This window comes from Lycorma delicatula, chromosome 3 (assembly GCF_047948215.1).
Source record: "Lycorma delicatula isolate Av1 chromosome 3, ASM4794821v1, whole genome shotgun sequence".
In the NCBI taxonomy this organism is placed as follows: Eukaryota; Metazoa; Arthropoda; class Insecta; order Hemiptera; family Fulgoridae; genus Lycorma; species Lycorma delicatula.
In genome coordinates, this window is record NC_134457.1 from 56,180,207 (window position 1) to 56,203,137 (window position 22,931).

General features: G+C 26.5%; 1 protein-coding gene across 4 annotated transcripts in view; it reads left to right on the forward strand.

The window, feature by feature from the left end:
* The window catches only part of nAChRalpha6 (nicotinic acetylcholine receptor alpha6), a 387,283-nt gene that overhangs the window by 344,132 nt on the left and 20,220 nt on the right, over positions 1 to 22,931 (forward strand). The window contains exon 8 of one of the 4 annotated variants that reach the window (XM_075359828.1): positions 6,116 to 6,202. The exons of the other annotated variants lie outside the window; for them this stretch is intronic. Within the exon in view, the coding sequence (XP_075215943.1) occupies positions 6,116 to 6,202 (87 nt within the window). The remainder of the gene's footprint in view (positions 1 to 6,115; positions 6,203 to 22,931) is intronic. 4 annotated transcript variants of the gene reach the window in all.

The window sequence follows — 22,931 nt, forward strand, 5'->3', positions numbered from 1 at the left end:
AAATATAAAAACCATAATTCTACTATTCATGTATGAATTTTTTTCAATTACAAATGTCTTTTTTGATACAACAGTTTTTTTCACTTTAAGTGATCTGTGAGTTAGTATTTGTTTATTTATGTGTGTATGAATCTTTATGAATGTATAATTCTATTAGTGTGTTATGTGAAAACAGCATTTGAATCTGAAGTGAGAGAAGTTTTATTTTAGTTAGGGTAGGTGTGATGATTTGTAGCGGTATATCTGGGTTCTGTTACAGGCGTGACGATATTACTCTCCCTGACAGTGTTTCTCAACTTGGTAGCCGAGACACTGCCCCAAGTATCCGACGCTATCCCCCTGCTAGGTAGACCATATAGGGCCGCTTATCTTCTCCTTTCTTTTTTTCTCTCTGTGTTTTATTTTGGCTGTTGTGTGCCTTGACTGTCTGGTACTTGGTTGCTGGAGGCAGGATAACTTATGCTTAATCATGACCTCTCTTCTGTATTTTTTTATTTTCATTTTTTATTATCATTTTTTATGCATTTGTAAAGTTTTTACAAAAAAAATGTAGTGAATTGCTTTGTGAAAAGTGTAAATTTATTTTTAATCTAATCTTATTAACATTTACATAATTTTGCAGTTCTGTATTTGTCTTTTTTTAAATCTTTCTGTCTACTTTTATAAAAAAAGTTATGACTTTTTTCAATAAATTATTGTTTATTTATAAAAGAAAGCATAAAATATACAATAAAACTACTACTTTTAAAATATCAGAAACTAACCTTTAAATCAAAGACAACAAACATTAAGAGATATGGAAATCTATCACATATTTTCTGACTTTCATTACATTTTGTACTTTAATCACACAAAGCAGTTTTATAATTAATTTTAATCATGTTACAAGAAAAATTTTTAAAGGAGACTATCACCTAGATCCTAAAATATGTGTTTATGTATACACATGTATATTATTAAGCTAAATTATGTCTATTAAATATATATATATATATATATATATATATATATATACACACACACACATATATTTAATATTAAATTAAATATAAACCACCAAAACACAGTAAGTAGATAAGTTAAACTTATCATATTAATTCAAATAATAGATTTTCACAGGATCCCGCATCTTCAGTTGTTATTAAATTCTATAATTATATTAAAACATATTTATTTATAATTTGTTAATTTGTCAAAATTGGGGTTTGAAAATGTTTAAATTTATTATGGATGAATTCATAAATTCTGCAGTTCAATACTGGAATGATCATATATATATATATATATATATATATAAATTATCTATTATGTTCTTCAATACTTTCCCTGCTTCTCATGAAACCAAGAAGATGCAAGTTCGCAACATGGCCTGTGTCTACAACCTTAAATTGCAAAATAAATACTTTCTACAAAGCTATCTATAATTTTTATCATTAATAAATATCTACATCAGTTATAATAATTTTATTAAGTACCTCAAATATGATAAAATAATTAATAAAAAATCTTTTTAACTACATCTATGTTACTTTTGCTTATTTTCTAAAAAGTTCAGTTTACTTCATTAATTAATTAAATTAATGCATTCACTTTCTATACTTTCTGTATAATAAATATTTCAGAACTGCTGTACAGTTCCTCCTTTAGTATTGCTGTTGGATTGTATTTTGCTTATAAATGACATTGTTGTTTTCGTACCAGTTCTGGAGTACTTAGGAAAGGGTTACTAAAGAGGACTGTGTATTTTGTGTTTGTTGATATTAGTGTTGTTTTAAAATTTTGCATAAATCTAATAAACTTTTGTACTCTTAATAATATTATGGACAGTTTTCTAACTGCTCCAGATTAGTACTAACAACAGTATATCATCTACATGCAAAATCTACCAGCAGGTATGCTAAAACAAATCCCTATTTTACCAGGATTTAGTACAATGTTTTTTTTTAAATATTATTTTTATTAGGAATTCATTTTGCCTTTTTTAATTTCATATATGTATTTTAGCATGACTGTTACATTAGAGCATGCAACATTATTTAAATTTATTATTGGTTTAAAAACTACAGTAATTGCAGTTGGAAGGTCATGATCAGCATTTAATCCTTGTAGCCAGAAAGGAAAATATTTTTAGTTTTTTATTTTGTTTTTATCTTTTATTTTGTTTTTTCTTCTTCAAGAGTCTCACCATTCAATGTAATATTTAAGTGATCTGAGTTAAAAACAACACAAGGTATTGTAAGATGTCTAGCAATATATGTTACTGTTTGTTTTTTTTAATCTAAATAATCCTTTCCTTATATGTATAATATTCACATCATATTATTGCAAAAATATATATATATATTTACATTAAATAACAAAATAAATTTTTTTAAATTAATAAAATAGTAATGAAACAATAATAATTTAATCTTCATTGTAATAATAACTAATTTCTAATAAATTTTAAATTAAAATAAATAATGAATTTATATTATAACAATAAAATTTTACAAATAAAAAATATACTTAAATTTATAATAAAAAAATAGTTTCTATTATGGTTGTTTTATAATTTGTAAGTATTGGTAGCAATAAAAGTAAAATTATTTTCCATCTTGTTATTTAAAAATAAATTGGCACAATATTTTTCATTATTTTTATATTTTATTAATATTCATTATCTGGTGTGGTGTTTAATTTCAAAAATACATTTAATCCATTATTATCGTGTTATAATTATTATTATTTATTAATTTGTTTTATAAATTTCAGGTTTTACAATAAATGCCATTCTAAAATAAATAATTCCCAAATTCCACATTTAATTTTTTACATTTTAAAAAGTACATAATTATGTATTTCTGCTTATATAAATTATGATCGTAAATTATATTTTACTAATTTGAAATGTACCCTTTATGCAAAAACATTTACTATAACTTTCTTGTTTTGTAAATATATTTAAAAACTACTCAAAAATATGAAAACCAAGAGTACCTTAATTTATTAAATTTCCATAATATTCTTAAAAGTAAATTAAACGATAATGATCTATAGTGTAAAGGTGTGAATTATTGTTTCGGTTTAATTATTTTCTATTTTTAATTACTTAATGTGTTTTTAATGATATTATTAAAAAGCAATATATAATTTATTTACACTTACATAAAAATACAGAACTTTCTTCACTTATAGATAAATCTAATTCGTAATTCATGGACTGGAACACACATCTAGGAATGAAGTTCAGTGACTGAATAAAAAACTGATTGAGGCTAAATTTTCACATTATTTTCCTTGTGGTTATATATTACACCAATTATCCTTTGATTTCATACAACTTAAAGCATATAAAAAATACACTCATTCACATACAAATATAACTATATTGATTAAAAAAGTTATGATTAAACTGCTGCTGATCCATAGTTACTTATTTTGACACAATTTAATGAATAAAAAAAACATCAAGAATTAAAACAAAATCTTTGGACTTAACTTTTATTTTCTGAGATTATGATGATTCTTCAAAATGTATACAATTGATAATTATTATCATTATCCACAGGAATTGGACTCAAATACGACCATCCAAGTTCCAAATTATTTAAAATAATCTCTTCATTTCTTCTCTAAGTCCAAAAATTAAAACATTTATGTTTAGGCTGTTAAGATCTTACATCATCATTAGGTAAATAATAGGACCTAAAATTGATTAGTTATGAAACTCAGGAATCTCATTTCATCTGATATAAAACTGATCGTTTTACAAAATTTCATAATTTGTATTTTTTCTTTTGCATTAAAGGAGATTTCTATAACTGTTACATTAATTTTTTTTAAGTTAAAATTTTCAGTCGTGGCACCATTGGTATATAAGATTATTTATGAATAAATAAAATAAATTAAAATTCAACCTTACCAACAATTCGTCCAAATGTTTTTTTTTTTTCAAGTACTTTCAGTCATTTGACCATCATCAGGAAAAATGTTTACTTCAATTTAAAACTATTAAAATTAACATAAATAGATTAATAAGTTAAAAAATATTAAAATCATAACAACTGGTCGTCATAGTGTAAAAGTAATTACGTCCGTTATGTAGGAAAGTCTTTAGTACTTTTACACTATGGCGACCGATTTTTATGATTTTAATATCTTTTAACTTATTAATCTATTTATGTTAATTTTAATTTTAATATTTTTAAGTTGAAGTAAACATTTTTACTGATGATGGTTGAATGACCAAAAGTACTTGAAAACAAAAAACACATAAGAATTGTTGGTAAGGTTGAATTTTAATTTATTTTATTTATACATAAATAAATTTTTAATAAATTAAATCATTCAAGCTCTACTTCTACTGAACAGGAAAATAGACATTTTAAGAATATTTTATTTTTATCATCCATGTTTTTTCTAGTGAATGGTAATGAATGCTGATCAGCATAAATCTGACTGAAGAAGCAATCACCTACTAGTTTTGAGATACCTTTCATACAAAAGAACAGAAAGTTATTTTATAATTTTGTTAATCAAAAGAAAATTAATTATTTATTTTTTCAGAGTTGTGTTTTTTACAATCATAAATAATAAAAAATTTAATTATTCTGAAACATTATTCGTAAAATCCCTTTTATAGCCTTTTGTTACTGTTGTGATTTTTGATATGCACACATTTATTTGAATGAAGAAGATGGAGATTAGTGAAATTATAACAGAAAAAATGTACACACTTTTAGCAACTGGCCTTTTTTAACTCATGAAAATTTTCATCGCAACAGCTATAATGTTTATTATTAACAATAAACAAAGTTCTGTAGATGATTTACGGATGTGCCAAAGTAAATATCGTTAAAAATGCAAAGTAAACATTGTTAGAAATCATCCTGAAATATTTCAATTTATTTAAGTTTAATGATACTATGAGAATGCAACATGCATATATAATAAACACAGTTAAAATTTTTTCTTTGTTGGATATTATTGTTTATAAAAATGAAAGTCTACACATATATTTTCAGTATTTTCTTTCATTCTAATTTGTTAGGTTACCAACCACATAAAATAAATTTAAATTATATAAAAATAACAAAGCTAAACAAAAATTAGGCTGAGCTTACACAATACTTATCTTAAATTTTTGATATTTCAAGCATAAGAACTCCTGTACTCCCACACCTTTGTGACCAAACTGGAAAGGCTAGTACAGTTATGTAAGTTTAGCCTACTTTTGTTTGCTTTAATTATTTAATTTCAATTCTTTTTTTTATTTTGTTTGTTTTCATGTTTATATTCCTATAGGGTTGTTATTCTGAATAATTAAAATTAAGAAAATACTGAAAATGGGTGTCTCAACTTTCATTTATTCATTTTTATTTAAATAAATAGAATCATAAGCTAATATACAAGATTACATCCATGCATTTATCCTATAATAGAAAATATATAGAATGGTAATTTATCATGTGGCTTATTCAACACTTATTTGCATACATACCATCTGTTATCTGTCGATCATTTTTCATGATTCATAACTAGAATAAAATGTTGTGATAACTTATCTTAACAATTACACCACAGTCCATGTATTGATGATAAGCAGCAGCAACAGCCAGTTTGTAAAAACCAGTAAATTTTGCTACTGGCAATTTTTATACATATAAATTTGTTATTTAGTTTTCCATGAGTGGCATTTTATATTGAATAATATAATCAATTTTTATAAATATATTCTAACAGTTTTATTTACTTTTGGAATTTAAATTACAATTTTTGCTTATTTCACCTTTAGCTATAAAATATTTCTTTTAAATGGTTTTTCTTTACAATTATTATTATATTATTTCTAAAATAGTTATTTTTTACTATTGCAATTTTTAAGGTAATAAAAATAAATAGTTTTAATTAGGGCATAAATTTACTTCCTTTTACTTCTATGTTCTAAAATATTCTTTGTTAATAATAATTTTTTATAATTTAATAAATCTCCAGATATTTTAAACAAAAACTATAACAAACTTCAGCATTAAAAGTAATAATACATAAATCTACAATCTAGAATTACAAAAATTGAGAGAATTATATAAGATTGAAGTGGGAACTGGAGGGTGCAGGTGTCTTTATGTTCCAGGTGTGACTATACTCCTCTCTCAGACAGTATTTCTACTGCGGCTTGCTCAAGTGTTACCCCAAACCTCAGATGCTGTGCCAGTCTTAGGTTAGAGGCCTGTCTTATCCTTCAATGCCTTCTATATATTTAAAATTCAAAGTTTTGGGTCCTGAATATATTATTATTTGTTGTATTAATTAAAAAATAAAACAACAGATTTGTGTGGTAACATCATTTTGAGATTTAAAAATAATTATGTATACTATATACTTTTTATTTCATAATTTGTTGAAATTGTATAAAAGGACACTCAAAACTTACTGATAACTTTTATATCTAATAAAATTTTTAATATAATTAATAATTAAATTAACCATTAAATATAAAATGTAATATTAATAATTTTATTTAAATGTGTTCAATAAAATCTTTCTTCTAATTTTGTTCTATTGTTTCATATTCTTCTTAACACAAAAAGTAAGGGATTTGTCTAAGTTGCTGCTTTCATCGTGTTTGTATTTGTTAGCTTTGAATAAAAGTTGTTTATTCTCTTTAGCAAATACAGGCTAGTATTATGAATAAGAGATGAATTTTATTATAAGTGAAATGTACCATTTCATATTGGACTTAAACACAAAACCTTCCTAAAAAAAGGCAGAGACATCAGCATTCATAAGTCCACAATGTTTATTTTACTGTTAAAATGGAAATCTACCCATGCACTTCAAACTGAAGGCTTCAGTTTTTCCTTATGCTCTTGTACATAAGTAAATTTCCTTCCATATAATAACTGTTACATCATCCTGACCCCATAGGAGAAGACACCCTCCGCCACACCATTCCTAGCCCTTATAGGCTTTACTGAGGTCATCTTCAAAACCTTGGCTTTTGACATTTTCCAGTCCATCTCGGTCAGGATGCCACCGATGTGAATGCCACAAGTGACATCCCCATCCATGTACTACTATTTAATGAACTCAAAATAAAACACATCTTACCGAGTCTCAAGTAAGACTGAAAGGACCTAAGTAGACAAAGGAATTGAACTACCTACCTGTATAAGGTAAAAGTGAGTTCAACACACAACACAAAACGTAAAAACAAAACATAAAAATATTACACAGAACAATAACGACACAGTAACATTGAAACAAGACAATGGACAAAAACAACAACAAAAACATAATTAATGAAACAAAACATCAACAAAAACAGAATACAAGAGAAATCCAAGCAGAGCTCTAGATCCACTCAGCAATTCTTTCCTGTGCTAAGTACACTATAAAACTCTCCACTATTGCCCATTTGGTCTGGCTCCTCCAGTTTACATGGAGATCCAGCGCCAACCTGATAAGATCAAGCCGACAGATGGTCTCTGTGCACATTAACTTGAACTTCGGGCACTCATAAAGAACATGGTAGGTGTCATCCAATTGTCCACACTGAAGACACATCCCAGAATCTACCAGGCTGAATTTCTGCAGTCTGTCCCTAAAAGCGCCATGGCCGGAAAGAAATTGTCACATATTTATTAGGGTGCACCCAAGAGGCGTCCCGCCAACCAACAACATTTGGAAAGAGATCATGATTATAACGCCCACCCTCTGTCTCATCCCATCTGGCCTGCCACAAGGCAGGCTATGTTGTTCAATTTCTTGAACTTTATCCGAACTCAACTCCATCATATAAAACCGCAGATAATATCATCTAAATGTCACATATGGAATATTACTAAATAAAAATGTACCAATAAATTAAAAATATTATAGCCATTTATTTTATAACTAATTATAAGATTCAGTTCATCAGATTCAATTAACTCTTGTTTTAGAGTTCTTCTGTTTGTATTTCATAAAGGAGCATTTGTAGAATATACTTGTAAAATACGAGTAAATCAGAAATTTTTTAAGCTTATCTCTTCTAGAATTAAATTTTTTTAAATTTTCCATAATTACTTTTTACATTTTATTGTACTATTTTTACTCAAGTCTCTGCCTCAGTATTTTTTTAACATTTCTAAGACAAATTATAATTCAGTTTTTACCTTCTGTTTTTTTTTTAACCTTATTATAAATCATTTTTGTCACTTTTTACTATTTTTCATAATTTTAATATTGATACATTAATCAAGACTGCATGTTAATTTGTCTTTGCACAACTGTTTGTTTTGTTTTTTATGATTAATTTATTTCTAGATCAAATCCTGTGTTACTGTATTATGAAATATTTGCCCAACAAATAAATATCTAGCTGACTGCATTCTTCCTCATCAGATTTCAGTTCTTAGATGAATATATTCAGTGCAGGACATTATACAGTAATGTATCTTCTTATGACAAATGTTTAATTATAATTTGGTATATAATTGCTCAATTAATAAATAAAAGAATGAACTTCAAAAAGATGTTTCTCTATAAAGGGAAAGTATTGGTTCTGAATTATACTTATTATATACAAAGCAGTTTGATTTTTATAATTTTTATCTATAATGGTAGTTAAATATGTGTACTAATAATGAATTAAAGTGAATTTCAGTCAGTTTTTTAATACATGACATTCAATTTGTAGCCAACCAATACAAAAATATTGAACCAGCAATTTTTTTATCAACATCCTTTGTTTAATTCAAGCTCATACACAGCTATTTTAAAACTTACCAAAGGGACATAATTATTTTTTACTGCTATTATATCATCGATTAAACAATTAATTATTTTTGTTTTCAATAAAAACATCCATACATTTAACAGATTTTCAATAAATTTAAATATTTTAATAACATTATATTAATGAAAAAAATAAAAAAATTCATTTTACTTCTTATCAGATTTATATTAAGTTTTGCTCGTCCAGAATACATTTATACTCTTTTGATTAAGGTTTTCTTTTATTTTACACTACTCTTTTGAATCAAGCAGTTAAGTACACAAGTACTGCTTAATATACTATTACCATAGCTATGAGGGTGGTCCTAAAAGTAATGAGAAACAGCTGTAATTCAAAAAGCTAACTGAATCTACATTTACATGTTCCATTTCAAAATAGTCTCCCTTAAGTGCAACACACTGCTTCCAGCACTTAATCCACTTTTCAAACACGAAATCCAGGCTATATTTTGAAAGAATTTTGCATTTCGCCTCCATGGCTTTTACGACCTCTAGATTTATCTCAAATTTTTGCCCTTTCAGGCCCTACTTCACCTCTGGGAACAGGCAGAAGTCACACAGTTAGGTCTGGGCTGTACGGTAGATGAATCGGTTTGAACTTTTTTCCATTTAAAAATTCACAGACTATCTGAGCGACGTGGGGGCGCACAATTTTCATGATTTTCGCTAGTCAACCTCTTGTTGACTTATATCGGAAGCTTTCTTGTTTCATCTTAGGGTCATAATGGAACATCCAAGATTCGCCAACGGTTACCACATTATATAAAAACCTGTTCCTTCTGTCTTCTATCGAGCCAACAATTCTTCGCAGGCGAATACGCGGTGTTGCATTTAGTAAGCGTTAAACGCCGCGGGAATCCAATGACGCGCTCCAACACGTTTCATATGCATCCTCAGAATATTGAGAGATGTATAGCAGTTCCCGTAACTCACGCACACCAACACGACTCTCGAATACTGACGCTCGCTGTGTCCACCGTAACGTCGTTAACCGCCGTAATCGGTCGACCCGCTCACGCCATGTCTTCTATGCTCTCTTAACCGACTAAAAATGCAGCATGCCAACGAAAACGTGTTGCATGTGAAACACTTTTCATTGAATGCTTCTATCAATATTTCGTACGTTTCAGAAGCTGATTTTTAAACGTACACAAAACTGAATTGCATAACATAGATCGATATTTTTCCATGGTCTAGACGATTATCCAGCATATTTTATTGAACGATCACTAACACTTAATGATTACAACAATCAAGTTGAACTTTGACACGGGAAATAAACGACAGCACACATTTACACTGAGTACTTATATGCATGCAGGTTTGCCACTTTGCGCGCTTTAAATTTCTCTACGAAAATCAGTCTCATTATTTTTTTGACCGCCCTTCTACTTATGTCCAGTACGCGCTTTCAGAAACTTCTCTTATTAATTTGAGCCAGCTTATTTCAGAAAGAAAATTGTTATATGCTTGAATCCTATCAGTCATAATTTGCACATTGTGGTGTCTTTGCCTACACTAATAATGATAATGGTCATTAAAAAGTGATAAAATATATGGAAGAAAACCAAATATTTTACTACTTAGGAATATAAGGTTCCCACCTAATACTAATCTTTTGATCCAGTAGAAATACAAACAAACATTATATATAATTCATTCTCATCATCATTGTAAAGTAAAACATCTCAGTGTCTGGAATTATTGGAAGACATAATAAACATCAGCATTAAGCAAAGAACCACATTGTTTTATTACTATGCTAACAATGCTATGATGAATAAAATTACAAAGCGTTAAGGTCCAGAAATTACGTGTTTATGTAGAATTCTTGCATTCCTAACAATCAGTAGAAACTGATGATCGGTATCAATCTGGTAACTCTGAAGACTGATAGTAATGCAAATGATTTCTGCAGACAGATCTTTACAGTTAAAGAAAAAAGCAAGATTATATCAATATTAGGTATAAGTTGAGTAAAATTTCATTCTTACTTTAATTCAAGGTGCCATCAAAAAGAATTCTGAAAAAGAAGTAATAGAATAAAATCACGGTGCACATTTGTATAAAACATGATTATATTCAGCATTTATTTATTTAGTAATTTCTTCTGCAGTGATTGTCACTATTTTGTTTTAGCTTCATCATAAGATGCTTTATCCTTATACTGATAGGCTAGTTCCTTGCAACAGTAATGTCTACATCTTTCTATTTTTCTATTCTACATTTCATTTTTTTAATTCTTCATCTCAGTTCAGATCAACTACAAATTTACCTTCCTTCTTTTTCAAAATTGTCTGGTTTAATTTGTAGTAAAGATTCACTCACAAATCCCCCATCTGATACTTCTCCTTTAAATAAAATGTACGTTTTTCTTACTGCTTCTCTTAACAATAGCTTCAGTCTTACTTCATAGATCCTCTTAATATTCTGTGCTTTTCTACAAAAAATATTGTTTTGCAGATGCCTATTTTCCTCTTTTCCTGTCCTGTGTAAGGAAAATAAGCAAAACAATTGCTTCAAATGTAGAATTTGAATAGAAGGTAGTTATTTAATTCTTTCATTATCCAGTAGCAGTTTTTTTTCTGTTAATCTTTATATATAATTTTTAATTTTACCGATATTAGTACAAGCATTTTCACCTGAATAAATTCTTAAGAGTAAATGAATTTTTTTATCAGCAAGTATAATTTTAATTATTATTTTACAATGTGACTTTTAATACACCATTTTCTATTTTAGTATTATTTAAAAAAAATTAAAACAATACTCTTAATCCTGTAATTAAACATCATTTATACATTTTTCTCCAGTATTTTTAATAATATTTTGTAGTTACAGTAATTCTTCTGATTGTTATTTATTGGTACAATTTTATATCAAGTTTGTTTGTTGTATTAGTTCAGGAAAAAATACAATAAAATTATAAATCATTGAAAACAATAAATTAATTGAAAACTAAAGTTATTCCTGAATCATAGGTTTTATTCTATTAAGAAGATAGGAAGGAATTATTAATTGACTTGTAATGTTATTCTTGTCTCATTTCATTGTCAGTGATATATAATGCTGATAAAATGGCTGTTACTTTACTCTCATTAAATGACCCATTAATGAAGATGAGTACCAGTTATGAAGATGATGGCTAAACTGTCATCTGAGAATTTTAAAATGTTTAAGTTGTTTTGACCAGTTTTTGAACAGCATACCTATATCAAAAATTCAGCTCTTTACAAGTCAACATAGATTGCTGTCTATGAATTTTATATTTTGTTAAGACAGAAATTACATCATGTACAGCTTCAAAAAGATTATAAACAGATGAACAACTTCTTTTTTTAATAATTATTTACTTTGTAAATGTACTCATTTGCTTTAATGGTTTAAACTTAAAGCAGTGTAACAACATAATGAGAGACCATTACAAAGGTTTCAGGTTTATTTGTCTAATTCTTTCATAAATCATAAGAAAGAATTTTTATTTTTTATATTGTCTGGTTTTCAGATGATAATCAAACAGTTAGATTAGCAAATATATACTCGTACTTCACTTATGTGTCATTTGTCCCAAAACAAAATTTTATTTTAAATTTTCTAAACATAAGAATTTCTCTTATGGTTTGTTACAATTAATCTTGATGAAAACTCTGTTTTCTCCCTCATTCAGTACACAATGCATTAGTTTGTGTAGGTGATAAAAAGTATATATTTTTTTAACACAGTGCTGAGCAGATAAGATGATAATTCACCAAACATTTTTCTTGCAGTTTCATACACATATACTTTTCTCTAATGGAGTTACACTTTTATAGACTAAATATTTCTCATCTTTAGTTATGTAATCCATTAGCTCTGTTTGGGACTTTGTTGTAGATAATTATAAAAAAAAAATAGAATCTCTTAATTACTTTGTAATGTTAGTTGGAAGGCAGCCAAATAAATAGCTGTGATTTTCTACTTATCCATTTGGACAACAAGCTGAACATATAGAAGTGGCAATGGGTCTTTTAGTAAGGTTATTTCCAAATCCTTCTGTAGAATTACCATACTTATGAATCTATCTGGCACAAAAAACTTGTTAATTTTCAACTTACATAGAATAGTATAAAAAATGGTTTCATCAATTTATTTTTTAATGGATTTTCAAGCACAAAGCTGATATTTTACACAAAACTATGATATATTTTATTTTATATTTGTCTTTCACAGTTAAAGCAGTATATATACTATGCTATACTTTGAGCCAACAGTTAAAACAAAATCGACTAGTAGTAGAGACAACATGATTTAAAATACAATAACATGGACAAATAGTGCAGACAACAGTACTATAATAATAATAATAGCAATAGCTAGTAAGTAAATTTCCTTTGAACCATGCAAGTTTGCTTTTGTTACATTGTTGCGGTCCATTTCTTGTTATAATGCTTATTTAAAATGATCAGTTGAAAGTAAACTACAATTAAACAAGGTTCTCTTATTTCCATATACACATGTAAAAAATTATTATAAAAGTAGATTTTTGGAAAGTGTGAACTTACACTTCCATCTGTCGTAGGACTGTGAATGAATAATTATTGTGATTTCAATTTTTTTTATTAAATAAAACCTTCTTATGAAATGTGTTATATTTTTTCTCAGCAAAGTGTCATTCACTCATAAATTGTACCTTTCGGCATTAATTACTTATTTATTTCAGCATTCATTATTTATAATTATTAAGTGGTCAGAATTATCAGATTAGTTTGCCGTGATCACTATAAATAAATAAATAATTGAATCCCTTTATATTTTTTTGTATTATCATGTTTTTTAAAATGGATTATTTTTCAGAATAAGTATAGAGTGGCATTTATAATTACAAAAAAAAAAGCAGTTATGCAAGATGAATTGACTCCTGTAGATGATAAGAGAACTGAGAAGTTTTTCTTACTAACACAGGCAGCTATGTAATGAGTTACTCAAACTATAGACAGAATGACAAATAATTAAGTCATAGCATAGAGTGAATCAGATTTATAAACATATAATAAAGTATGAGTATAATATATAAATTGGTCAAATCAAAAATACTGTTAGCAATGTTTATCAAAGAATAGCATAGTATAACCACTTTAACCAAATTACAACCTTCTTGCAAGATTGTACTATAAAACTGATTTAATTATTTATTAACACCAGGTGAACCAAATTACATGTTATAAATTTTCATCTCAAAAACAATGCTTTTTTTTAGAAAATATTTCAGTTTGAAAATGTTTGGTTATAAAGGAAAACTAATACAGTTTTTTAATTTTATTTACAGGTCATTTCAAAGTGAAATTTGTGTTTTAAGCAGAAATTTATTTTTTTATTGGCTTCTTATATTCATCCTCTCTTCCTATTTAAAAAAAAAATTACACATCTGTAAGCATTACTTAATATTTTTGGTAAGCATATTTGCTTGCAAACATATTTTACTTAAAAATGCTTGTGCTGAAGCATCTTTGAGCAAGTTTATGAGTGCAGAAATAATCACAAATAAGTTTATTTAAATAGGAGTTAGTAAATGATACATAACTCACCAGGTTGGTCTAGTGGTGAATGCGTCTCCCCAAATCAGCTGATTTGGAAGTCGAGAGTTCTAGCGTTCAAGACTAGTAAAGGATAGTAAGACTTTCATACGGATTTGAATACTAAATCATGGATTACATACATTATTCTTTGGTGGTTGGGTTTCAATTAACCACACATCTCAGGAATGGTCGAACTGAGATTGTACAAGACTATACTTCATTTACACTCATATGTATCATCCTCTGAAGTTATACCTGAATAGTAATTCCTGGAGCCTAAAGAGGAAAAAAAGAGAGAGTAAATTTTACATAAATAAATATTTCTTGAACAAAGTACATTTCACTAGAATAAACTTACATAAACTAAATGCTATACAAATATTTTTAACAATGAGCAATAAATATACAAAACATTAAAAATGAGTTCACTGTTGAAATAAAACATCAAATGCAATCATCAATGACTGCATAACACAATAATGCAAGAAACAAGCAAACTGACTTTAACAATGATCTCACTATTTTTAAAAATTAGGACTGAATAAGAATAATTTTCTGAAGGTTTATAATTTATTTCTTTTTTTATGGAATAGATTACAAAAATAGTAGATTTCTACTGAAAAAAGAATTTTGCCATAAAAATTTGTGACATGTTATTTGGTTTCTGTCATTTAATTTTTTGTTTTGATGAATAATATATTTTATTCGAAACATCAGACAAAAAATTTCACTTTTTTATTCATTTATTTTAAGACAAAAGTTAAACATAATTAAGAACCCTGAGTGTAAATAGGTATACACATCAAAGAGGAAATAGGAATCTTCTTTATCTTTGATTCTTCTAAGTATTTCTTTTAGTTATGATTTTATACAGACTTGTAATAATACATTGTATTATTTCATTTGCCCCAAGTTGCTAAAAGTTGCAATTTTAATGTTGAGAATTTTTGCTGATATTTTAATCTTTTCATTTCTTGTCATGAACTAATCAATTCTTAATGATCTCAGATATTGTGTATTATTTTATAAGTAATGTTCTGATACATAATTTATGATTTTTTTTATAAAATCATGTTTATTATACATAAATGAATATGTTTATGTATTTCAGTCCAATAGATAAAAATTAACTGTTTTCTGCACCTAATTAGATGTTCATAATTTCATGACTTCCATTATAGTAGGTACTTATTTTCCATTAACATAGGTTAATTATTTAATAGAAACACCCAAGTAGTAAAGTTGTTAATTATATTTTGTCTTTGTTTCTTTTATTTTATAACAAGGTTTTTTATAATATTTTTTGCTCACATCTTCTTTGTAATTTTTTTTTTACTTCCTATTTGCATTTTGTAGATTTGTTTCTTTATTTTTTGATAACTGGTAAATTTTGTTTAATTTTTGGGAATAATTGTAATGTTTGGTAAAGATGGACTTTTAATAATATGTAACAGCCAATTTTTTTTGTTTTAGTTTTTTATATGTGATTTGTGAGAGTGTGAACATATATGAGTCAGGAAATAGATTTTTTGTTTGACCCAAGTATAATAGAGAGAAAAAAATTACAAGCTTTTTGCCAAGTAACATTTATCAATACAATGCCAAAAGAAAAAGCAAATGTTCGCTTTTAGATCTATTTATAACTACTTCTTTTAAGAAAATTCAAATAAGTTTATTAATTCCTATTTAAAATTTTTAATTGATTTTTTATTTGTTTGATGCATTTTGTTTTAAATCTGCATCAGTGAGAAGAACCAATACTGTACCAACATCTGCCTGTGTTCATTTTGTCTATAAAGTTATTATTTCTTTTACTAAATATTTCCTTTATCTACTCAGACTCTTGCACTTAATCCTTTCTGATTAAATACTTATTTGTCAAGATTTTGATACGTTAGGGAAATTAATTTACAAATTAATTTATTCATTTAATTTAAATTAATTCAATTTAAAAATAATTTCTCATAAAATGTTTCTCGTAAAATATTAACATTGTATGAGTGAGGAGTACATCAGTTTCGGAGAGAAGATTGTGATAAAGAAGCTAGCTTCATGATTTAAGTTTAAATTGTGAAAGTGTGCACTCATGCACACATGAGTGTATATCTGTATGTATGTGTGTATGTTTGTGTTTGCACATATTCTGTTTGGTTACTTAAAAATAAGTGTGATAATTGGAACAGTAACAGAACTAACAGAATGTATGAATCTTTTACAGTTGTTATATTAAAACTTCTCTCGTTAAATTTTTGCTGCTTGAATAGCTGCTTAATCTAAAAAAAATTCCTAAATTTTGCTAGTAAAAATATATTAATAATTTTAAATAATCACAAAAATATAATATATAATTAGGAATTGCCATTGATTTGTAGTTATTTTAAACTTCATGTATAAATTTCATTAGCAGAAAAAAAATTTGTTGTAAAGAAACCCAAAACTTTGATAAAAACTTGTCCTTTATTTCAAATTATGCATGGTATTGTATAAAGTTAGGTTAAACAAAAATTTTAGAATAAGAAAAAACTTTAAAATAATGTAAATAGCAATAAACATACTACTTAAAGGAAAAAAAATTATTAACTATGATAAAAGAAATAAAATTTAGATAAAATGTAAAATTCTAATTAAAACCAAATTTAATAACCAATAATCCACCAATAAAATCATTAACTCAGAAGGCTTGCCCTGCTTGCATGTGCATGTACCGTTTCACTCACAGATTGTTAACAGTTTTGTATTAAAATTTATGAATTTGTAAATACTGTACTTTAATAAAAGTTATTAATGTTTCATGAAATGTTTAAAGATGAACTAAGTATTTGTCACACAAATAAATTTTGTGCAGTTTATGATTTTATTAGAAGAGATGATTAACATTAAATGATAATTAGAGAGAGTAGTACATAAAACAGGAATTTAAACAATGTTATAATAATAGTAAAGATCTGAATCAGGCAATAACAATAATATAGGATTTTTTTCACATTCCTGTTTAAATTTTGTAAAATGATTGTTGAATGATTTTATAATATTTAATAACGATTAACATACTACTGAAATAAGACAATAATTTACACTTTTTGTAACATATCAAAGTTCTACTTACTTCATCACATATCTCGATACTAAAGAAGTGAACAAAGCTGAAATTTGATAAATCATTTTCTATAAGATCATATTATACATGGTAAAATCCCTTCAACAGTTTCTAAGAAAAATGTGAACCATAGGTGTAAAGACACATAAATGAACATTATGACTTTTTTACTATAATCACTGAGATCAGCAGAATACTAAATTTTCATGATAATCATACTAAACATTTTTTTAGGTATTTTATATGAATGCCACATGAATTTTCTTATTTTCTGTTTTTACAAATATTTTACATTATTGCAAGAATATAGATTTGAAGAAATAGATTTATTTTAATAAACTTCTGTTAATGAATTAATTACACTACATTAACAGAATTTAAAATTTTTTCTTAAGTAATTGTATTTGGTTTCTTGAATATTTCTTCTTTGAAATGATTTATGAGATATTTTGTATAGAAAAATTATGTATTTAAATACATAATTTAAAAAAAAAACTGTCAACAATCTGCTTTATTATTTGCAGCATGGAATTTTTTTGAAAGTACAAACTTTAATACTTTTTGTTTACTTATTTTAAATAATGCTTCCTGATTAAAATAAGTTATTCTTTGTGTTTCAGCAGAATCTATTGTTCGTGTATTATATTCTCTGTTTTTTTCTCTTCTTAACTGTAAAAATTAAAAGAATGCAGTAAAAAACTCACATTTTACTTCTTAAAAAAGATTAATTTCTATTTTTCACAAAATTTAATTGTTGCATGGGATAAATATTTAAATTGTCAGTCAAATGATCATACACCATTGGTTTATATAGTAGTTTTATATTAAATGAATGCCAACATACTTTTTGCTCATTTTAATGTGTTCACTATTTTAAAATCAATATATATATAAATTATAGTTTATAATATTAAATTATAAATTAGCTAAGAAATAATGAAAAATTTAGCACACTACTTAAATTGAGTACATTATAAATTTTTAAGAAGTGAAATAAAATACATCATACTCATTACAAAAATCTGTCATCATGTTCTTCTATTTTAATATTTATTAGCAAGTTTTTATTTTTCACTGAGAACTTTAATGATGTTTATACAATTTTATTTTTAATTTCTTCAAATTTATTATCATATTTTATGAATTGATAACTTACCAGGTAATAAATTAAATAATTTGTTATTTTATATTTGACTATAATACAATGAATTGTTTATTATTAAGACATTTAAATTTCCTTAAAGAAAATAAAAACTCAGTGTTTCTTTTGATTGCATATGGAGAATATTTTACTGTTGGAAATAATATTTTTAATTCTCTTTTAAATTCCATACTAAAAGAGATAAAGGAGAAATGACACTCATAAAAATGTTGTCATTTTATAAACTGTTTATATAAATAGTTGTATAATAATTCTTATAAGTTGCTATGATAATTTAGTGTGTAAATTTTTATTCAAAAGCATAGTTAAGATAGTACAAATTATTAAATGTAAGATTTAATTATAATATTAGTGAGAGGAACTTTAGAAGACAATTGAAAAATATCATATATTTATGTGTTTTATAAATAGGCACATAAATATCATGTAAACACAGAGAAAAAACTATAAAATATCTATAATAAATGCCAAGATCAAATATCTGTTAGACATGTGGGTTAAAATTTGTTACAAAATCAGTTTTTGAAGTTCACAAGAAGCAGTACATGAACATCTTTATTGTACTTTTATCTACACATATAAATATAAAAGCCCCACCCACTAACTGACTCACTCATTATAAATTCTCCCATTCCTGAATAGTTAAAAAGCTGAATATTGTTAATATCCATGGTGGAGTGGTAGCATCTTTACCTTACACCAAGGGCCCTGGTTCATATCCTAGTCAGACATGGGATTTTTTATATACTATAAATATATATTTCCATCTGCCCACAAACGAACTTAAAAAGTTTCTGTGGTGAATTGTTGAAGTTATGACAACAAAAAAAATTGACATAGTTATTTCAAAGGAAATCTTTAGGAAAAGTAAGCAAAAGTTATTTTGTTTAACAAACTGTAAGGAATTAAATAAATATATGGGTTGAAATTTGATCCCAAGACCATCCCTTTGATGCCAAGATGTCAGGTTTCTGTAAACCAGAAAGCAGGCAATATGTTCTATTTACCCATATATGGGCATATTTTACTCAATCTTAGGTAAATGAAAAAGGATGCCAACTATACATTTTGTATATAATGATTAATATATGTTTTTCTATATACACTACATATTCTTTTTCAGTAATAAATCATTTATTTTATGTAATATGGAAAGCCTTTACTGAATCATTCATACCAATTTTTTTCATTTCCCAAACAATTGGAAAGTTGAAATCAATGTAGTTATTCCAGAGGGAGTCCTTAGAAAAAGGTAGCAAGAATTATTTTGATTAACAGTCCCTAAATCGTTAAATTAAATTGTATTTTAAAATGGGCACAGAACTGGAAGAATTGAAAATTTTAAATAAGGTTTCCTTAGTTTGTAAGTTACTGCTAAGAAGGGATTTTCCTTATTCACTGTTTAGAAATGAAAAGAAGTAATCATTTTTAAGAATTAGAGGGTCTCCCTGTGGTTGTAATGCATGAATAACTATGAAATTTGTCAGGATTACTTAATTCAGCAATATTCTTGAGTAATATTCTCACCACATTTAAAAATCTTATTTAAAGCCAAATCTAAGAAGAATAATCTGCATTTAAATTACATTCACTAATACCCATTTATCTTTGGATTTCTATTTAAACCAGACCTAACAGGTGAAGCTGAATTAAGTATAGGTAACATTTGCTGTGCTAGATAAGCAATGATTATGAAGCAAGAATTCAACTTTGAGAATTACTCAAAATATAACTGAAAAAATTGGGAGTTCCCTTTCCATCATAACTAGAAAGATTAAACAGGATTCCTTAATTCAATGGGTATTTCTAAAATGTTTAATAGAAATTCAAAATTCTGCACAAACAATTAAAAATTTTTATGAAAATGTTTTACAGTAATTCTCCTCTTACAATCACGCTTAAGAGGATAAAGTGAATAGGTTTTGTATTCCCAGTCACATTCTGAAAGTGTTAGCAGTATATAAGATATACAGGAACACAGTATAAGATTGATATACTGCTGAAGTATTAAATCCATGTATTATACAAATGGGAACTTACAAAAATCTAAAAGTGCATTAATTTTTTTTAAAAATTAGTATTGCACTTTTTTCAGTATAATATTACTGTAAATCTGTCTAATAATAAGATACTTAGGAATTTATAAAAAAACAGATTTTGTTAGAAAAAAAGCTAGTGATTTTTTTTTAACAAAGATTTAATGATTGCTATGTTTACAAAATATATATTCATATTTAATTTCATTTGATTTAAACTTATACATAGGGATCTTATGAATAAAATTTGTGTAAATATAATTAACAAAATATATTTTTTTAATTAGATTTCATTAGCTTATTAATACACATATATATTACTATGACGTAAACACATATTTATAATACACTGACAGATATTTGAGTGATTTCATTGATTAGAAAATATTAGATTATCAATCTTCTAAATGAAATATTTCGATCCATAATATACATATATGTACTGTTTTTTTTTAGTTTACAGATTGAACTTTACTCCACATATAGTATAAATCAGTTTACCACTCTATAAAGCAGGGGACACATTGTCTCTGAACTGCACTATTCTATACTCTTATTTGCTGCAATACCTCATTGCACAATAAACATATTGGTTTTCAATCAGTTTGACTCATGGCATGTGTCACTGTACGAGCAGCTTGTTTTCATTTTATTTTACTCTATTTTTATTTATTGTTTTTTAATCATATCACAAGCAAGATAACCATGAACAGAACAATTAATGTTACTATTTAAATCATGATGCCATTTTGACAGGTAATTGACAGCACCTTTTGAACTTTTCCCTAACACACATACTCCAGCTTGCATTCATTCCTAAATAAGAGGTTTGAACATACAGTCAGTGTAGATTTATCATGCTCCAGGTCCTCTCAGTTAATATTTTCACAGCAAAAATCAGTTAATCAAGGCATTTGTTAGATTGTCTTATCAATTATCCAGTAAAGATTCCAGAGATGCCAACAAGACAGATGGAAATATCAAGCAGATGTTTGAGAAGAATGTAGACTTTGGGATTGAAAAGTTCAGACTAATGGTAAAGGTGGACCTAAATGAAAATGATCAGATGATATATCTAATTCTATAAGGTCTAAATCTATGTTGCTGTATATTCAAAACAAGGAAGATTCTAAATTCTGTAACAGAATCTTGTGGACAGCTGAGCTAAATTATTAAATTGAATTGACATCATATTATGTACAATTATTCTATTTATTAGGCGTCTGAAAATTCATATGCCATTATTACTGAGGATTGAATGAATAGTATCAGAATTTAGTTAGGAGCATCCACTACTACTGGTGTAAGTATAACATGTGGTGTGCATATAAAATCATCTTTCAATTTTAAATTTCTGTAACTTTAAAAGAAAAATTATGGAAACATGAAATAAGTATCAGATTAAAAAGAAGCATTTTAAAATTTATAATGTCTGATGAAGAGTTGAATATAAGACCCTCACTCAGGGAAGATTGTGCACACAACACGGTCGATGTTGCTTCCAGCTAGCTATCAAGATTATGACTTGCAGAAAAACATTCAGTAGGTGTGGTGGCTAAAAAAGTTTGAATCCATAGATTCATAATTCTGATACATTTCAAACATTCAAAGTTATAATTCTGATGTAGAGGGAATTTTTTCGTATTTCTGTACCTTTCACATTAAAATAACATTAGTCATCAGAACAAGAAGATGAAAGAAACAGGAAGCCTGTTGGATAATAAAATACAGGAAAACAAACACTGGTTTTTTGCTGTAACATTTTTATTTTTAGTTATAACGAAAGATTTATAAACAAATTGTACAAATACAAATTTCAATATAACATATGATTATTAAATATCAATAAAGAAATTACTTTTATCGAAATGACCTTTTACATAGCCATCAAATTTGTATCTCTCAATAAAGCAAGTTTATAGCAAATAGGTTTGATTATAATAAATTGATATTTTATTACAGGTATAAGAATATTACAGTTTTAAAGAGTATAATGCATATTTATATCTTTTCAGACTAAAACTGAATGATGAAAAATTTGAAATGATAGTAACTGCAAATTTGTAAAGTAAGATTGTGATTGTTCAATTATTCTTATAAAAGCCATCGTTAATGATTATGTTGTCTGTTAATAATGGAATTAAAAAATTTCACTTGTAAACAGTATTTTAAGTAAATTTTTCCAAAGACAGAAAATAAATTACACAGTCTCCTCTCAAAATAGTGTATGTTTCTAATGATTTAGAGTTATTAAAATTGTTTTAAAAAATTAACAAATCAGTTTCAAAAAAGTGACAATTGAGGTTCCACATCATTCTGTT